Raw genomic sequence first — 12,650 nt, 5'->3', positions numbered from 1 at the left:
AGCGCGGCGCGCTCCGGCCGCGGATTGGCGGCGCGGCGCGGCAGTGGGCGGGGCGCTGTCCGGTGCGGAGCGGCCATGACGGCGCACAGCTTCGCGCTGCCGCTCGTCCTCTTCTCCGCCTTCTGGGGCCTCGTGGGCATCGCCGCCCCCTGGTTCGTGCCCAAGGGGCCGAACCGCGGGTGAGTGGGGGCTCGGGGGGTACCGCGGTCCGGGGTTCTGGAGCTGGGCCTTCCCGTGCTAACGCCGGTGTCTCCGCAGGGTGATCATCACGATGCTAGTCACCACCGCCGTGTGCTGCTACCTCTTGTGAGTACCGCGGGCCGGGCCCGGTACCCTTCCCCCCACCGCCGCCGGCTTCTCCGGGACCGGTGGCTGCTGCCCAGCTTCCTCCGTGAATGGATAGGACAGCCCCCGGGCTGCGGCCCGCCTCCCTCGGGGCAGCAGCCGCCTCCGGCGCTCTGGTCCTGCCCGCGGGGGCTGACGGCAGGTTGTGTCCCTTTGCAGCTGGCTCATCGCTATCCTGGCCCAGGCCAACCCTCTGTTCGGGCCACAGCTGAAGAACGAGACCATCTGGTATGTGCGTTTCCTCTGGGAGTGAGCAGGCCCTGGGAGCTGCCGCCTCAACAGAGACCCCCATCAAATCCATCACCGTGAGTGGGCAGAGATGTCCCTGCTTACCTTCCTGTATCTGGCTGGGGAGGGAGCTACAGATCAGCCCTTGCTGGGCTGGGGAGAATGTTTTGGCTTCTGTGCATTGTGGCTGTGGTGAGCTGGTCCCGGTGTGGGGCTGCTGGCTCTGTGCTGGGCCTGAGCAAATCAAGCACTGTAGTTCTCAAATTTGTGGGAGCTCTCTTGTGAATGCAGTTTGGTGCTAACTTCTCTTACTCTTTTCCTCTTTCCGCTCTTGTAGCTGTTCCAGCTTCTACCCTCTTGTACCAGACAGCCCCCAGAGGTGCTGGGACAGAGGCTGGACCCGCTGCCCAAGCATACCTGGAGCACTGCAGCCTGGGCCCCCAAGCATGGCAGACAGCACCCCTGGACGAGGGCCTTCTAATCTGGCACTGGAGCAGCCACGCTACCAGGGAGAGATCCCTTCAGCTGGCCCAGTGCTGCAGTGACTGAGCACCATCCTGTGAGGGATCTGTGTGCGGTGCCAGCGGATCCTGTCCCTGCAGTGCTTGTCCTACCCTCTTGGTGTGTTCAGCCCTAGCCCCCACGTGAAACCCCTGCTCATAGCCCAAGCTGCCCAACTAGTTGCCCTGTTCCCGGTCATTACATCCCCTGGCTGTCTGTCTGCATGAGAACACAAGAGCCATTGCATCCTCTGTGATCTGGTCAGTCCCCTGTGGTGGAGGTGGTCCCTGCTAAGGCAGATTCTGGCTGTGGGTGGGAGAAGGGAGGGCTGACCCTGGAGGAGCATGCAGACCCCCTTGGGTGTGATAAAGGAGGTATTGGGTTCTGCTGGAGGGGATGAAAAGAGGGCTGTCTCCCACCTGAGCAGTGAGGCAGCTGCAGTAGTGTTTAGGAATCTCCACCACAAGAAGATGGGTCCAGGTTCTGAGAAGAGCCAAGCAGGGCATTGTGTTTCAGGTTTCCCCTTATTTATCAGATAATTTATTTGTATTTATTTATTTATCTGTGTTGTTGTGTTGTGGAAATAAATCCTTTTTCTAGTAAGTCATGCTGGAGGCTGAGTCGCTGCTTTGAGGCTGAGCAACAGTCTCAGTCTTATTCAGACACCTTTCCTTTCCCCAACGCTGTTCTTGCGCCATGGGAACAAGGCTGGGATCCTCAGCTGTTGAGCGGGAGGTCAGCAGCACACTGGTGCATGGAAAGTTTTATCCTTGATGCCATCTGTGGGACCAGGGTCACAGGGAGGGAACTGTGTGTGCTAGAGAGAGAACCTGGAACCTGCCCAGCCTCTTGCAGCTGTGCTGGGGCCATTTCCATGGCACTGGAGCAGCTCAGCGCCCTCTGCCAGGCAGCTCTGACTCAGCTGGGGAATAAGGTAAAAAGCAGAGACCAACATCTTGCAGGGGCTCTGAGTGGACAGGCTTTTCGTCTTAGGAAGAAGGCAGCAAAGGATGCTGTCTCCAAGGATCCCTACAGTTGGGTTTGGATCAGAGCTCCCCTTGCTGCTACCAGCTCAGTTAAGCTCAGTCCTGCTGGAATCAGAGAACAATAGTGGCAGGAAAGGAGCTCCATCATCCATCCCACTGTGGCAGCAAGAAGCAGCAGCAGAGCTGTGCAGACATGCAGCCACCCGGCCACACCACCAGCCAGGAGCCACTGCTGCTGGGAACTGTTTGCTAGGAAATGAGACCAGTGCTGGATGGCTCAAGGGGTTTGTTTATTGCTACAGGAATAGGAACAGCTCAGTTCAATGTAAGTGACAAACTTCATTGGACCATCAGTGGGGCTCCAGCCCCAGGGAAGGTTTATGCCTGTGGGCACAGCTGCAGCCCTGACCTGGCCTGGGGCTGTGAGCTGGGCTGGACTGAGGTGGCTCTCCCAGGGGCAGGCCCAGCCCGCACTCATGGAGGAAAGAACCACAGGTTCTGACACTAGTGCCTGGGACACCACAGGGCAGCTGTGCCCAGGACGGAATGTGTGAAAGACAGCCCACTTTAGTGGTGCCTCAAGAACCAATCAGCGAGCCCTCAGGGCTCAGTCTGGGATGTTGGGTAGGACTGTAGGATTGTCCTCGAAGGGAAGACATAGCTTTGAGCAGGACACCCCTTCAGGAATACTCCAAGAGGGGCCAGGCCGGGCAGAGCAGCCTGGTGGAACTCGTGGTTTACCTTGTTCCTGCAGTAACTCAGCTGGTGCCTGCCATTCTCCCAGCCCCGTGCTTGTCAGGGCCTGCAGAAGCCATCCCAGGTGATGAACCACAGCACCTCACCAGGTTGCTCTGCAAACTGGTGGCTGAGTCATGGGGTGGCTCGGTGCTTCAGGCCAGAGCCCTGGGTTGGCTGCCTCAGTGACAGTGTCCTGTTATCTGAGCCATCTGCCTGGGCTGCAGCCTTGAGCCGACTGGTAGCAGAGGACTTTGCTCTACACCACATAGTGGAGTAAAGGCCAGAGGCCAAGGAATGCAAAGATTAGGACTGGGGCAAGGTGGAGAGGAAAGCTCTCGTGTCCATAGCTGCCTCAGCCCACAGACTCTGGTTCTGATGCAGAGATGATGGGAGTGCAGACTTTGAGATGGTCATTAAGAAAGAGTCCAAGCCCTCGGAGCCCAGGCTGTCAGACAGTCCTAGTTCCGCTGGTGCAACTGGATGCTGGGTACCATTGGCATCACGGCACGCTTCCCTGGCCCAGCGGCACCACCACCTTGTCCAGCCAGAGCAGGGTGTGCTGGGCGGAGCGCTGCCGGCGGTGGATGCGGCGCAGCCGCAGGAGGTAGAGGACGATGGCCAGCACCACGACCAGGATGCAGGCAAAAAAGAGATAGTGGTTGTAGACAAAAGAGAGGCGCAGCCAGGAGGCGTGTGCTTGCCGCATGCTCTCCTGACGGAGATCCCTATGGAAAGGAATGTCAGGACTGGCCACGAGATGCAGTGGGGTACTGCCAGGGTCCTGCCAGAGTCCGTGCAGAGCCCTCACCCAGCGCAGTTACTCCTGCTCCTCCCCAGCCACCCTTCCCCGTGTGACACCATCACTGAGCCAATGGTACCTGAGTGGCAGAAATCGCGTCTTGTAGAGGATGGCCCCCAGTGTCCACTGCACTTCCCGGTCATACACCAGCTGGGCTGTGCGCAGGCTGGGGTAGTCCAGCGGGAACTGGAAGCCCTCGTGAAGAACTTGGTACATCCAGGCGGATTTGAAGCACTGGTACCTGAAGACACAGCACACAGGAGCATCAGCCAGACACTAACAACTGCAGCAGTCCCTTACCCAAGCAAAAGGCCCCCAGGAGGTCCAGCCATGGCATCTCCCAGCAAGTCCATTTACTTCAGCCGGTGCTGGTCAGCATGCGCCGAGTAGAGGCCGCCACGGAAACGCTGGGTCAGCACCTCCCATCGCTGGCTGCAGTACTCCTGGGGAAGGAGAAGTTGGGGTTCAGAGCAGAGAAACCACCCTCACTCTCAGCCCCAGGTACAGTCCAGCTCCCTTGCGCTGGGGCAGCACCCACCTGGGCAGCAGAGGTGAAGGTGGGGGCACTGTATTGGCCCCCCAGGCGCAGCACGTCCTCGGTGCAGTAGAAAAACTCTGAGAAGCCATAAAACTCGCTGTTGCTGAAGTCGATGGGTGCTTTGTAGGTTTCCACCAGAGAAGCATGGCTGCCATTGGACCCTGCCAGGAGGGGCTGCAGCAGCTTTGCACAGGCCTGCCAGTCCCCTCGTCCCCTCATGTACAGGGTTTGGCCACCCCTCACCACCGTGTCCTCCAGTCCCACAGGCAGGCAGGGGTCCAAGAAGGGCATCTTGGGGTTCAGCCCTGTCTGCTGGCTGTGCAGGCTGGAAAACAGTCCAGGAAAAATGGCAATTGCATGGGGGTCCTAAACCACCTCCCAAAAGCCTAATCTAGCTCTGTCCCACATCCAGATACCCTCTGCACCAGACCAGGCTGTGTCCTCTTGTACTCTGCAGAGCTGGTGCCTGCTCTGCCACCTCCTGCTAAGGATGAACTCGCCAGATCTGTCATGCTGGCCTGCAGCTACATGCTCTGAGCACCTGTAGGGTGCAACAAGGCACAGCCCACCCCACCCAGCTCATGGGGATCTGTGCCTCATCACAGCCCCTGGGGATCTGGAGGCAGGGGCTGCTCCCGGCACAGGAGTACCTGGGCACCAAGCCTCTCCACCTCTGGCGACAGCTTCATCTTGTGCTCTTGGAAGGAAAGGAGAGACAGGAGACAGGAGAGCTTGAGGTGGGGATGCAATGGAAAGATGTGCTGAGTGAATCGGTGCTGGAGGAGGGGAAGTCAGAGCAGGAAAAGCCAAAAGCCACTAGGAGGGGCCTCCCTGTAGCCTGTCACAAGGAAAGAAGGAGGAAGGCAGGGAGCTGTGGCACTGATAATGCCTGCCAGGCTTGGAGAACGGCAGCAGCCAAGCACTCTGTGCCAGCCCAGGCACCTGGTGCTGCCACACAGCTGCTGCCAGCGTGGCTGTGGGAGCTGTTATCACCACAGACGGCTCTTGAGGCAAATCCAAGAGGGAGAGCACAGCATGAAGGAACCAGCACCCCATTTCACAATGCACTAGTGGGGCACCACTAGGTGAGGCAGCAATACCGGTTGTGCACATAGGTTTGGTTCAGCACGTATTCCTCATAGCGCTGCCGGGCAAAATTGCCCCCAAAGCCCAGGAAAGTGTTGACGTAGACACGGTACATGTGGCCAGTGTGCTGCACATCACAGCCCAGGTTGAATTCTGCCAGCAAGCTCTTAGCAGCCTCCTCCTGCTGACACAGATAGGTCCATGATCAGCAGCAATCCAGGGAAGGCAGGAGCTGCTCTCAGGGACTAGACACACACCTGCAGCGGGGAGGAGATGGCTCCGGAGTCGGGCACTTCATAGGCAATCTGCAGAGAGGCGCCTCCCATGTCTAGGATCCCAACTGTTCGTTTCCGAACCAGGGACTTCCCCTGGTCCCCCAGCTCTACGGTGACCACTGCATCCTCCTCTGCAAACCACAGCAGCATGTCAGCAAGAGGCAGGGCCTGGGGCAGCATCTTCTCCCTTCTGCCATCACCCCACGGGTGCCTCATGAGGCTTCTTCACCTCTGCATGCAGACCTCAAGGGCCACCTGCAAGGACCACCTCCCACATCCAGGAAAGTTTCACATATATGGCAGGGGCCAGGCACTGCTGCCTACTACAGAGGTTGATCTTAGCTACAGCACTGGTACAAGGTCCAGCACGGCTCTGCTTGGATCCTCCCAGCTGTCTTACAAGCAGCCAGACTCACCATCCTCGTGATCAAACCGTCCTAGGACAAAGTTGATGCCAATCCACGCATAGACACCTGCACAAGACAGAAAAGGTCATTACAACAACATACTAAAGAGGAACAAGCAGTGCTTTGTGGCAGCTCCTACCTTCCTGCTTCCCTGAGATCACTTCTGCATGTGATTTGGAGAAGAGGAAATCAAACTCCAGGGGCACATTTGTCACCAAGTCATCCAGGATTGCAGCTTGCTGCCTGCAAGGGTAGGGACAGATGTTGGGGGGTCTTGAGCAGCAACGCTGGTGAAGAGACCAGGAATCATACTGCACCACAGCCCCCGTTCAACCCCACAAGTTCAGCTGCTGCAGCCAGCATGTTTTGGAGACAAAAAATAGATCTATTTGTTTGAGATCCTCAGTCAAAAGCATCTCCTCTCAGCTCCCTCCCAGCAGGCTCAAACCCTCCTTTCTGCGCCTCTCGCCCTTGCAACGCGCCCTTTCCTTTTTCAATTCCCCCCGACAGGATTCTTGATTCTCCCGCAAGGTGCAAGAGCAGGCAGCTGTCTTGCCCTGCCTCGGGGCTGAGGGATCCCAGCGCATCCCTGCCTAGCCTGACAAGGGCCGCGAACTCACCGCTCGGGCAGCAGCCGCATACCGGCCGTGCACAGGATGTACAGCGGCGTCTCCTTGTGCTTCCGCGCCGGGACGTGAGCCGCCGCGAACCGCAGCAGAGGCCGCAGGTAGGGGGTGGCCTGCTCGGGGGCTGCCGCGGTCACGGAGATGCCTGGCGAGGAAGGCGCTGTGAGCTAACCCGTCCCGTCCGTGCGCGGGGGGGGGGGGGTCGGGGCCGGAGAGGGGCAGCACGCACCGGGTTTAATTTTCTTGACGACGGGGCGGCTGCTCCGGTCTCTCATCTGCTTGATGTCCAGCAGGTCGTGGGGGTTCCCGTTGTGCGGGGGCCAGAAGTAGACGAAAACCCGGGACCCGCTGCTCCCGCAGTCCACCACCACCCCGTAATTAAGGGACGAGTCCTCGGTGTCTGTGGCCGACAGCTCCTCCGCCCGCGCCAGGTACCTGCGGCACGGCGGCACGGCGGCTCAGCACCGGCGGCCGGCGGTGACCCCGCACCCCGGCAGCCCAGTCCCCGCTCACCTCTCGTCCCGCCGGGAGGCGCGGGGCGGCGCGGCCCAGCGGCGGGGCACGGCGGCCGCCAGCAGCAGCAGCAGCCCCAAGAGGAGAGCGAGCCCCAGCACAGCCGAGCGCTGCCGCGGCCCCGGGCACGGTCCCACCGAGCGCCACGACAGGCAGGAAACGCCGATCCTGAGGGTAGAGACCACTGTTCGGCACCGGCACCGCGCCGGCCCCAACCCCCCGGCCCGGCCCGGCCCCGCTCACCTGGCCATGTGCGCCCGCGCATCGCCGCTGCCGGCACCGCCGCCGGCACCGGCGGACACGTCACCGGCCGCTGCCGCCGCCGCGCCCCGCCGGGCGGAGCCCCGCCCCCCGCGGAACGGCGACCAATCGGCCCCGCCCGCCCTGCTGGAGCCACGCCCAGGCCGCCCGACGATCAATCGTATTGGGCGGGATGCGCCCCCCTCGCGCGGGCGGGGGCGGTGCCCGGCTTCGCCCTTGCTCCCGCGTCCGACCTTCGCCGGGAGGCGTCACGCGGAGGCTCCCGGCCAATCGCGGGCGCCCAAATACACAGCACGCGCCGACATCCGGAGTGGCGGACTCGCCGACCAATGGCGGCTCTTCGACTCCGCGGCGAGGCGGGGCGAGCGGGCCAAAGGTCGCGGGCGCACCGGCAGATGCGCTGCGCGGCAGGGCGGAGCGCGAAGTTGAGACACCCAATGGGCTGCTAGGGCCGGCAGGGCGGGCAGTCTCGGTGGCCAACGGGCAGCTCGCCCGAACGCGCCAGGAGGAGCGGCCGGCCAGTGGCGGCGCCCGAGTCGCGGCGCCGACGGCCAATGAGCGCGATGTGCGTAGGCGGTGTGCGGTCTGTCGAGCCAATGGGCACGCTGCGGAGGCGGGCTCTGGACGGCGGCGGCCAATGGGCGCCGGGGAGAGGCGGGGCGGCGCGGGGCGCGGCGGGCGCGGGCCGGGGCGGCGGCGGCGGCGGCGGCGGCGCGATGGAGCTGGGGGCGGGAGCAGGGGCGGGCGCGGGCCCCGGCGCGCGAGGCGGCGCGGAGTCGGGCCGCGTCCTGCTGCTGCTGATGGGCGGCGGCGGCGCGGGCCGGGCGCGGCGGGGCGGCGCGGAAACGGAGGTGGCGCCGGGTCCCGGTTCCGGTGCCGGCCCGGGGGGCCCTGAGCCGCGCTCCCCGCCCGCACCCGACTACGAGGCGCTTCCCCAGGGCGTCGCCGTGTCCACGCACATGCTGGCGGGCGCCGTGGCGGGCGTCATGGAGCACTGCGTGATGTACCCCATCGACTGCGTTAAGGTGCCAGCGGCGCGGCGGGCGCGGGGAGGGAGGGGACGGGACGGGACGTCACACCGGGAGCCCCGGGCACGGTCTGACGAGCCGCACGGCCGGGCCCGCCATGTTTTGCAGACGCGGATGCAGAGCCTGCAGCCGGAGCCCGCCGCTCGCTACCGGAACGTGCTGGAGGCCCTGTGGCGCATCGCCCGCACCGAGGGTGTCTGGCGGCCCATGCGGGGCCTGAACATCACCGCCACCGGCGCCGGCCCGGCGCACGCCCTCTACTTCGCCTGCTACGAAAAGTTAAAAAAGACGCTGAGCGACGTTATCCACGCGGGGGGCAATAGCCATATGGCCAACGGTACCGGCCCCGCCACGCCGGGGTGGGAGCGGGGTGGGAGCGGCAGGTTTGGCGGTAGGGAGGCCCGGTCCCGCCGCGGGGTCGGGGTGCCGTGGATGTCCTAAAGCCCTGTGCTCTCTCCAGCCGTGAGCCAGCCGCACGGTGCCGGGCACGGGGAAGCACCGCTCCGCGCCTGCCAGAGCTGCTGCCAGGTATCTGGCCTGAAGCAGGTTAGTGGCCCTGGCTCGGAAGGATGCCGCTGGTGGACAGGAGCTGCCTGCAGACAAGCTGGGACTGGCCGTGGCCCCGTGGGTTGGCAGTGCCAGAGCTCGCCCCAGCAGTGCCACATGGTTTCGGAGCCCGTCTCACCGTGGTGCCCATTACTTGTCTCAAGGACTCGCCACAGTAGGGGGAGCATGGGGCTGAGGGGAGAGCAGGGCACGTTCTGCCCTTGGCAGGCATGCAGTGCAGTGCCAGCGGGGTTCTCCATGGGATGTGGGGACACTCACCATCCTAAGACCTCCCTGCCAGCTGGTGGCATTGGCTTGTACCCCCAAGGAGTGGGCACAGATGAGTCCCAGTCACCCCATGGAACTTGGCAGCCTGTCACAATCTTCTCCCTCTCGATCTCACTCTGGGTAGAAGCCCTTGAGGATCAGCCTGCCTTTTGGCAGGGAGATGGAGGCCACCTTCAGATCTCACCTTTTCCAGGGGCCTCCTCCTGTGCCTTGGCCAAGGACTCGGGGCTGTGGTGGAGTCCCAGGGTCCCTCACCTTTCCCCCCTCACATGTGGCAGTTCTTGTTTTGCAGGTGCAGCCGGGTGTGTAGCAACATTGCTCCACGATGCAGCCATGAACCCTGCTGAAGGTAACGATGGTCCTGGCCTGCCAGGGAGGGGAGAATTGGGGTCTGCCCGAGCCTCTTGGCTCCCCTCTGTAGCACAAAGAGTGCTCTTGTTACTTACCTGACTGCAGGGGTTCTTTGGAGGCCCATGTGTCCAGTTAGGGACCCTGTCAGCTGCCTGTTACAAACAGGGTGGGTAGAAGAGATTAACTCGGGAGCACAGCAGACCACGGTTTAGGAGGAGATGGGAGGGCATAGGCCTTTCATCCAGGAGTTTGGCTGGGGACTGCTGCCTGGAGCAGGAGAGAAGGCAAGAGAGATGTCATTGGCACTACCAAAGTCGTTCTAAGTGTGTGGAAGCTGGGCATTGCTGTATTGAGATCTGGGGAAGAGGTGGTACAGTTGTGGGCCCGTGTTCAAGAGGAAAATTAAGAGTGAGGTACGAAAATATGCTAAAGAAGTTGGAGAAGGGAGATCTTGTGAAATGTTTGGAAGTTACTGATTTTGATGAGCCTGGTATATTTGTAAAAGGTATAGGGACTTAGTAATTTTACTAAGTCCATGAAAGTGGTGGGAGGAGGAGAAGCAATGAGAAAAGGCCAGTCATGAAGTTATTTTTCCCTCTTAAAACTGGAGGGCTTGTGATAGTGCAGACTCCAGCTCATATGGGCACAGATCCTGCCTCCCCACTGCATGGCAGGAACCCTGAGGAGCAGGCAGCTTCCAGACCGTTGTCATTCCTTCCCTGGAGCTTCTCTTGTCATGACTGTAGTAGTTCAGCATTGGATCATTTTTAGCTCCTTATGGTCACATTGAGATAGGGGGAGGTAGAACAGTGGCAGGCTGTGCTCTGGAGTCCTCTGTCCCACTCTTGGATGTGTTAGGGGGTTTGGAATCCAAATCTTGCCCCAGAGTGGCTGGATTTTGGCAGTGGCTGCTAACAGTTCCTGGCTCTTGGGCTCTGCAATGGGCTGTGGTTATTCTGGGCTGCAGTGGGGGCGGGGGGGGGGGGGGAGTGGCAAGGGAGGGACAGTCTCGTCCAGAACAAGAGCTGTCTGGGAAATAAGAGACTGGATGCCAGGGGGGCTTCTTCTGACTGAGTGATAGCTCAGCAGCAGTGGATGGGGAAACATGAGTTGCTTGGGAGTGGGGGTGGATCTCGACTGTAAGCAGTGAGATACCAGGATATTCCCTGGGGCTGTGGCATGTGAGTGGCTTCATAGTGGTGATGTCTGTGTGACAGTGATGCCTCAGCAGATTTAAATGGCTGGTGTCCTGTCTGGAGACACAGGGGCACTGGTGGTTCAAGTTCTCTCTTCAGCTCTTAGGCCAGTGTGACCAAACTCCAAGCAGTTGGAGGAAGCCTGGCTTTCTGTTTACCCTTCTCTCTCTTCCCCTCCGTGCCTGGGTCCTGGCTGCTGCTTCCACCGCCTGTCCCAAGTGGTGAAGCAGAGGATGCAGATGTACAACTCGCCTTACCAGCGTGTGATGGACTGTGTGCGGGCTGTGTGGCGCAACGAAGGGGCCGGAGCGTTCTACCGCAGCTACACCACCCAGCTCACCATGAACATCCCCTTCCAAGCCATTCACTTCATGACCTATGAGTTCTTGCAAGAGCAGCTCAACCCCCACAGACAGTACAACCCAGGCTCCCACGTGGTCTCTGGAGCCTGCGCGGGGGCTGTCGCTGCTGCTGCCACTACGCCTTTGGACGTTTGCAAAACGCTGCTCAACACCCAGGAGTCCCTGGCCTTGAGCTCCAACATCAGCGGACACATCACAGGCATGGCTAATGCCTTCAGGACGGTGTACCAGGTGGGCGGTGTGACCGCCTACTTCAGAGGGGTCCAGGCAAGAGTCATTTTTCAGATGCCCTCAACAGCGATTGCCTGGTCTGTGTACGAGTTCTTCAAATACATTCTTACCAAGCGCCAGGAGGAGCGTCGGGCTGGGAAGTGATCCAGAGCCAAACGCCATTCCAGACCTGCCTCACATCCCCTCCTGGTTTGTCTTGTAACCCCTCTCCCTTTTGGTTTGGTTTGTGTTGAAGAGAGGGGCAGCAAAGCCCTTTGGGGTTTAGCGATGCTGTTTTTTGCCTGTGGCTGTTGCAGCTCTGCTCTGGCTGCCCAGCTTGCTCTCTCCTGGGGTCCTCTGAGATGTCCCACTGGGAGCTGCAGCCCAGGTCACATCCCCTGGCACTTTGGTGGAGCTGTGCTCCTGACTTCCTTTAACCACAACATCTCACGCAACACTCATCCCTGCTCAGAGGGGAAGGTGAATGTCCTGGCCTGCCCCTGCCAGGGCCAAGCTGAGCTCGCAGTCGCCAAGGAGGGGGTGACAGCGGGATGCTGGGGGCTTTGTCTGGCTTTTGGCTGAAGCAAAGTGTAGGTCTTGGCCGTTGTCTTGTTGCACGCACACGTGATGCTGACTGCCCCGGTGGTGGTGGTGGTGGTTGTGGGTGAGGGGAGGATGGCACTTGAGGAGGGAGCCTGTAGGTTTGTTCTTGTTCCTGCTCTTGACACCTCCAATAAAAACAGTTCTGCTCTATCCTCATGTCCCATTCTTACTCCAGCATGGCTCAGCTCCCAGTACTGTGCCTTTCTGACTGTGCCTGGTGCTGAGCTCTTTTGATGGATGCCAGAGCAGGGAGGGAAGGACATGTCTGGGGGTGGTGGTGGGAGAAGGGAGCCTGTCTGGCCCAGTCACCCTGGCAGCATGCAGGGATGAGGGTGCCCCCATACACTTTGGCTCATGGTCCATCGCCGGCTGCTGGTGTGAGTTGTGACACTGCAGGAGAAGCTGAGGTAGTCCTACACCCAGTCTGGCTGGAGGTCCTCTGGATACTTCCAAACTGCTCCAAATGGAGGTCTTGGCAGGAGGGTTTGTGTGTCAGGAACAGCACAGTAATTTGGTGCTGCGTGAAGGCTTTGTGCACCTCATATAGGAGATTTGGGGCTCGGCAGAGCTTTTGCCCCATAAGTTTGAGTAATTAGACTAGTTTGATGCTTGATGAGCATCTCAAAATTGCTCGAAGTCCTAATATCTTTTCCAATCTAATGGTAATTAGTAGAATAACTTTTTTTAAACGTGTTGTTAAATGTCTTGACACCAGTTTATTTTAGGGTGCCACCCAACTATGGAGCTGTGAGCTGAGCACTAA

The 12,650-nt window shown here is 60.5% G+C and overlaps 3 protein-coding genes across 4 annotated transcripts; 2 read left to right on the top strand and 1 right to left on the bottom strand.

Moving 5' to 3' along the window:
- The first annotated feature begins 34 nt into the window (after positions 1-34).
- On the top strand, positions 35-1,677 carry ATP6V0E2 (ATPase H+ transporting V0 subunit e2). Its single transcript, XM_066191134.1, has 4 exons — positions 35-179; positions 259-306; positions 505-650; positions 911-1,677. The coding sequence occupies exons 1-3, from the start codon at positions 76-78 to the stop codon at positions 596-598; spliced, it is 246 nt and encodes an 81-aa protein (XP_066047231.1). The 5' UTR covers positions 35-75; the 3' UTR covers positions 599-650; positions 911-1,677.
- Positions 1,678-2,333: 656 nt separating this feature from the next.
- On the bottom strand, positions 2,334-7,355 carry ENTPD7 (ectonucleoside triphosphate diphosphohydrolase 7). 2 transcript variants are annotated; one of them, XM_066191130.1, is made up of 12 exons: positions 7,286-7,355; positions 7,043-7,210; positions 6,759-6,964; positions 6,524-6,674; positions 6,043-6,146; positions 5,913-5,969; positions 5,479-5,627; positions 5,236-5,405; positions 4,136-4,460; positions 3,955-4,040; positions 3,677-3,838; positions 2,334-3,523 (listed from the first exon to the last, which is right to left on the bottom strand). In XM_066191130.1, the coding sequence occupies exons 1-12, from the start codon at positions 7,291-7,293 to the stop codon at positions 3,298-3,300; spliced, it is 1,812 nt and encodes a 603-aa protein (XP_066047227.1). In that variant the 5' UTR covers positions 7,294-7,355; the 3' UTR covers positions 2,334-3,297. The 2 variants fall into 2 exon arrangements, with proteins under 2 accessions (XP_066047227.1, XP_066047228.1); XM_066191131.1 differs by having other exon boundaries at positions 5,236-5,402.
- Positions 7,356-7,596: 241 nt separating this feature from the next.
- On the top strand, positions 7,597-12,135 carry SLC25A28 (solute carrier family 25 member 28). The gene is given in 6 exon segments (XM_066191129.1): positions 7,597-7,696; positions 7,699-7,949; positions 7,951-8,328; positions 8,440-8,668; positions 9,458-9,514; positions 10,932-12,135. Coding segments are annotated over 6 exon segments (1,497 nt in total). The 5' UTR covers positions 7,597-7,632; the 3' UTR covers positions 11,450-12,135.
- Positions 12,136-12,650: the final 515 nt, after the last annotated feature.

The sequence above is a fragment of the Chamaea fasciata genome, unplaced genomic scaffold (assembly GCF_029207755.1).
Source record: "Chamaea fasciata isolate MVZ Bird 193981 ecotype frontalis unplaced genomic scaffold, bChaFas1.0.hap1 SCAF_9, whole genome shotgun sequence".
In the NCBI taxonomy this organism is placed as follows: domain Eukaryota; kingdom Metazoa; phylum Chordata; class Aves; order Passeriformes; family Sylviidae; genus Chamaea; species Chamaea fasciata.
The sequence above is the reverse complement of the archived record's forward strand: the minus strand, read 5'-3'. Positions and strand labels throughout refer to the sequence as shown.

Excerpts from the sequence above, each read along its gene's own strand:
- ATP6V0E2 (XM_066191134.1), top strand. The coding sequence starts at position 76 with ATGACGGCGCACAGCTTCGCGCTGCCGCTCGTCCTCTTCTCCGCCTTC. Across the intron at positions 180-258 it reads CCCAAGGGGCCGAACCGCGG|GGTGATCATCACGATGCTAG; the intron begins GTGAGTGGGGGC and ends GTGTCTCCGCAG. Across the intron at positions 307-504 it reads GCCGTGTGCTGCTACCTCTT|CTGGCTCATCGCTATCCTGG; the intron begins GTGAGTACCGCG and ends GTCCCTTTGCAG.
- ENTPD7 (XM_066191130.1), bottom strand. Across the intron at positions 6,147-6,523 it reads ATGCGGCTGCTGCCCGAGCG|GCAGCAAGCTGCAATCCTGG; the intron begins GTGAGTTCGCGG and ends CTACCCTTGCAG. Across the intron at positions 5,406-5,478 it reads CCATCTCCTCCCCGCTGCAG|CAGGAGGAGGCTGCTAAGAG; the intron begins GTGTGTGTCTAG and ends TATCTGTGTCAG.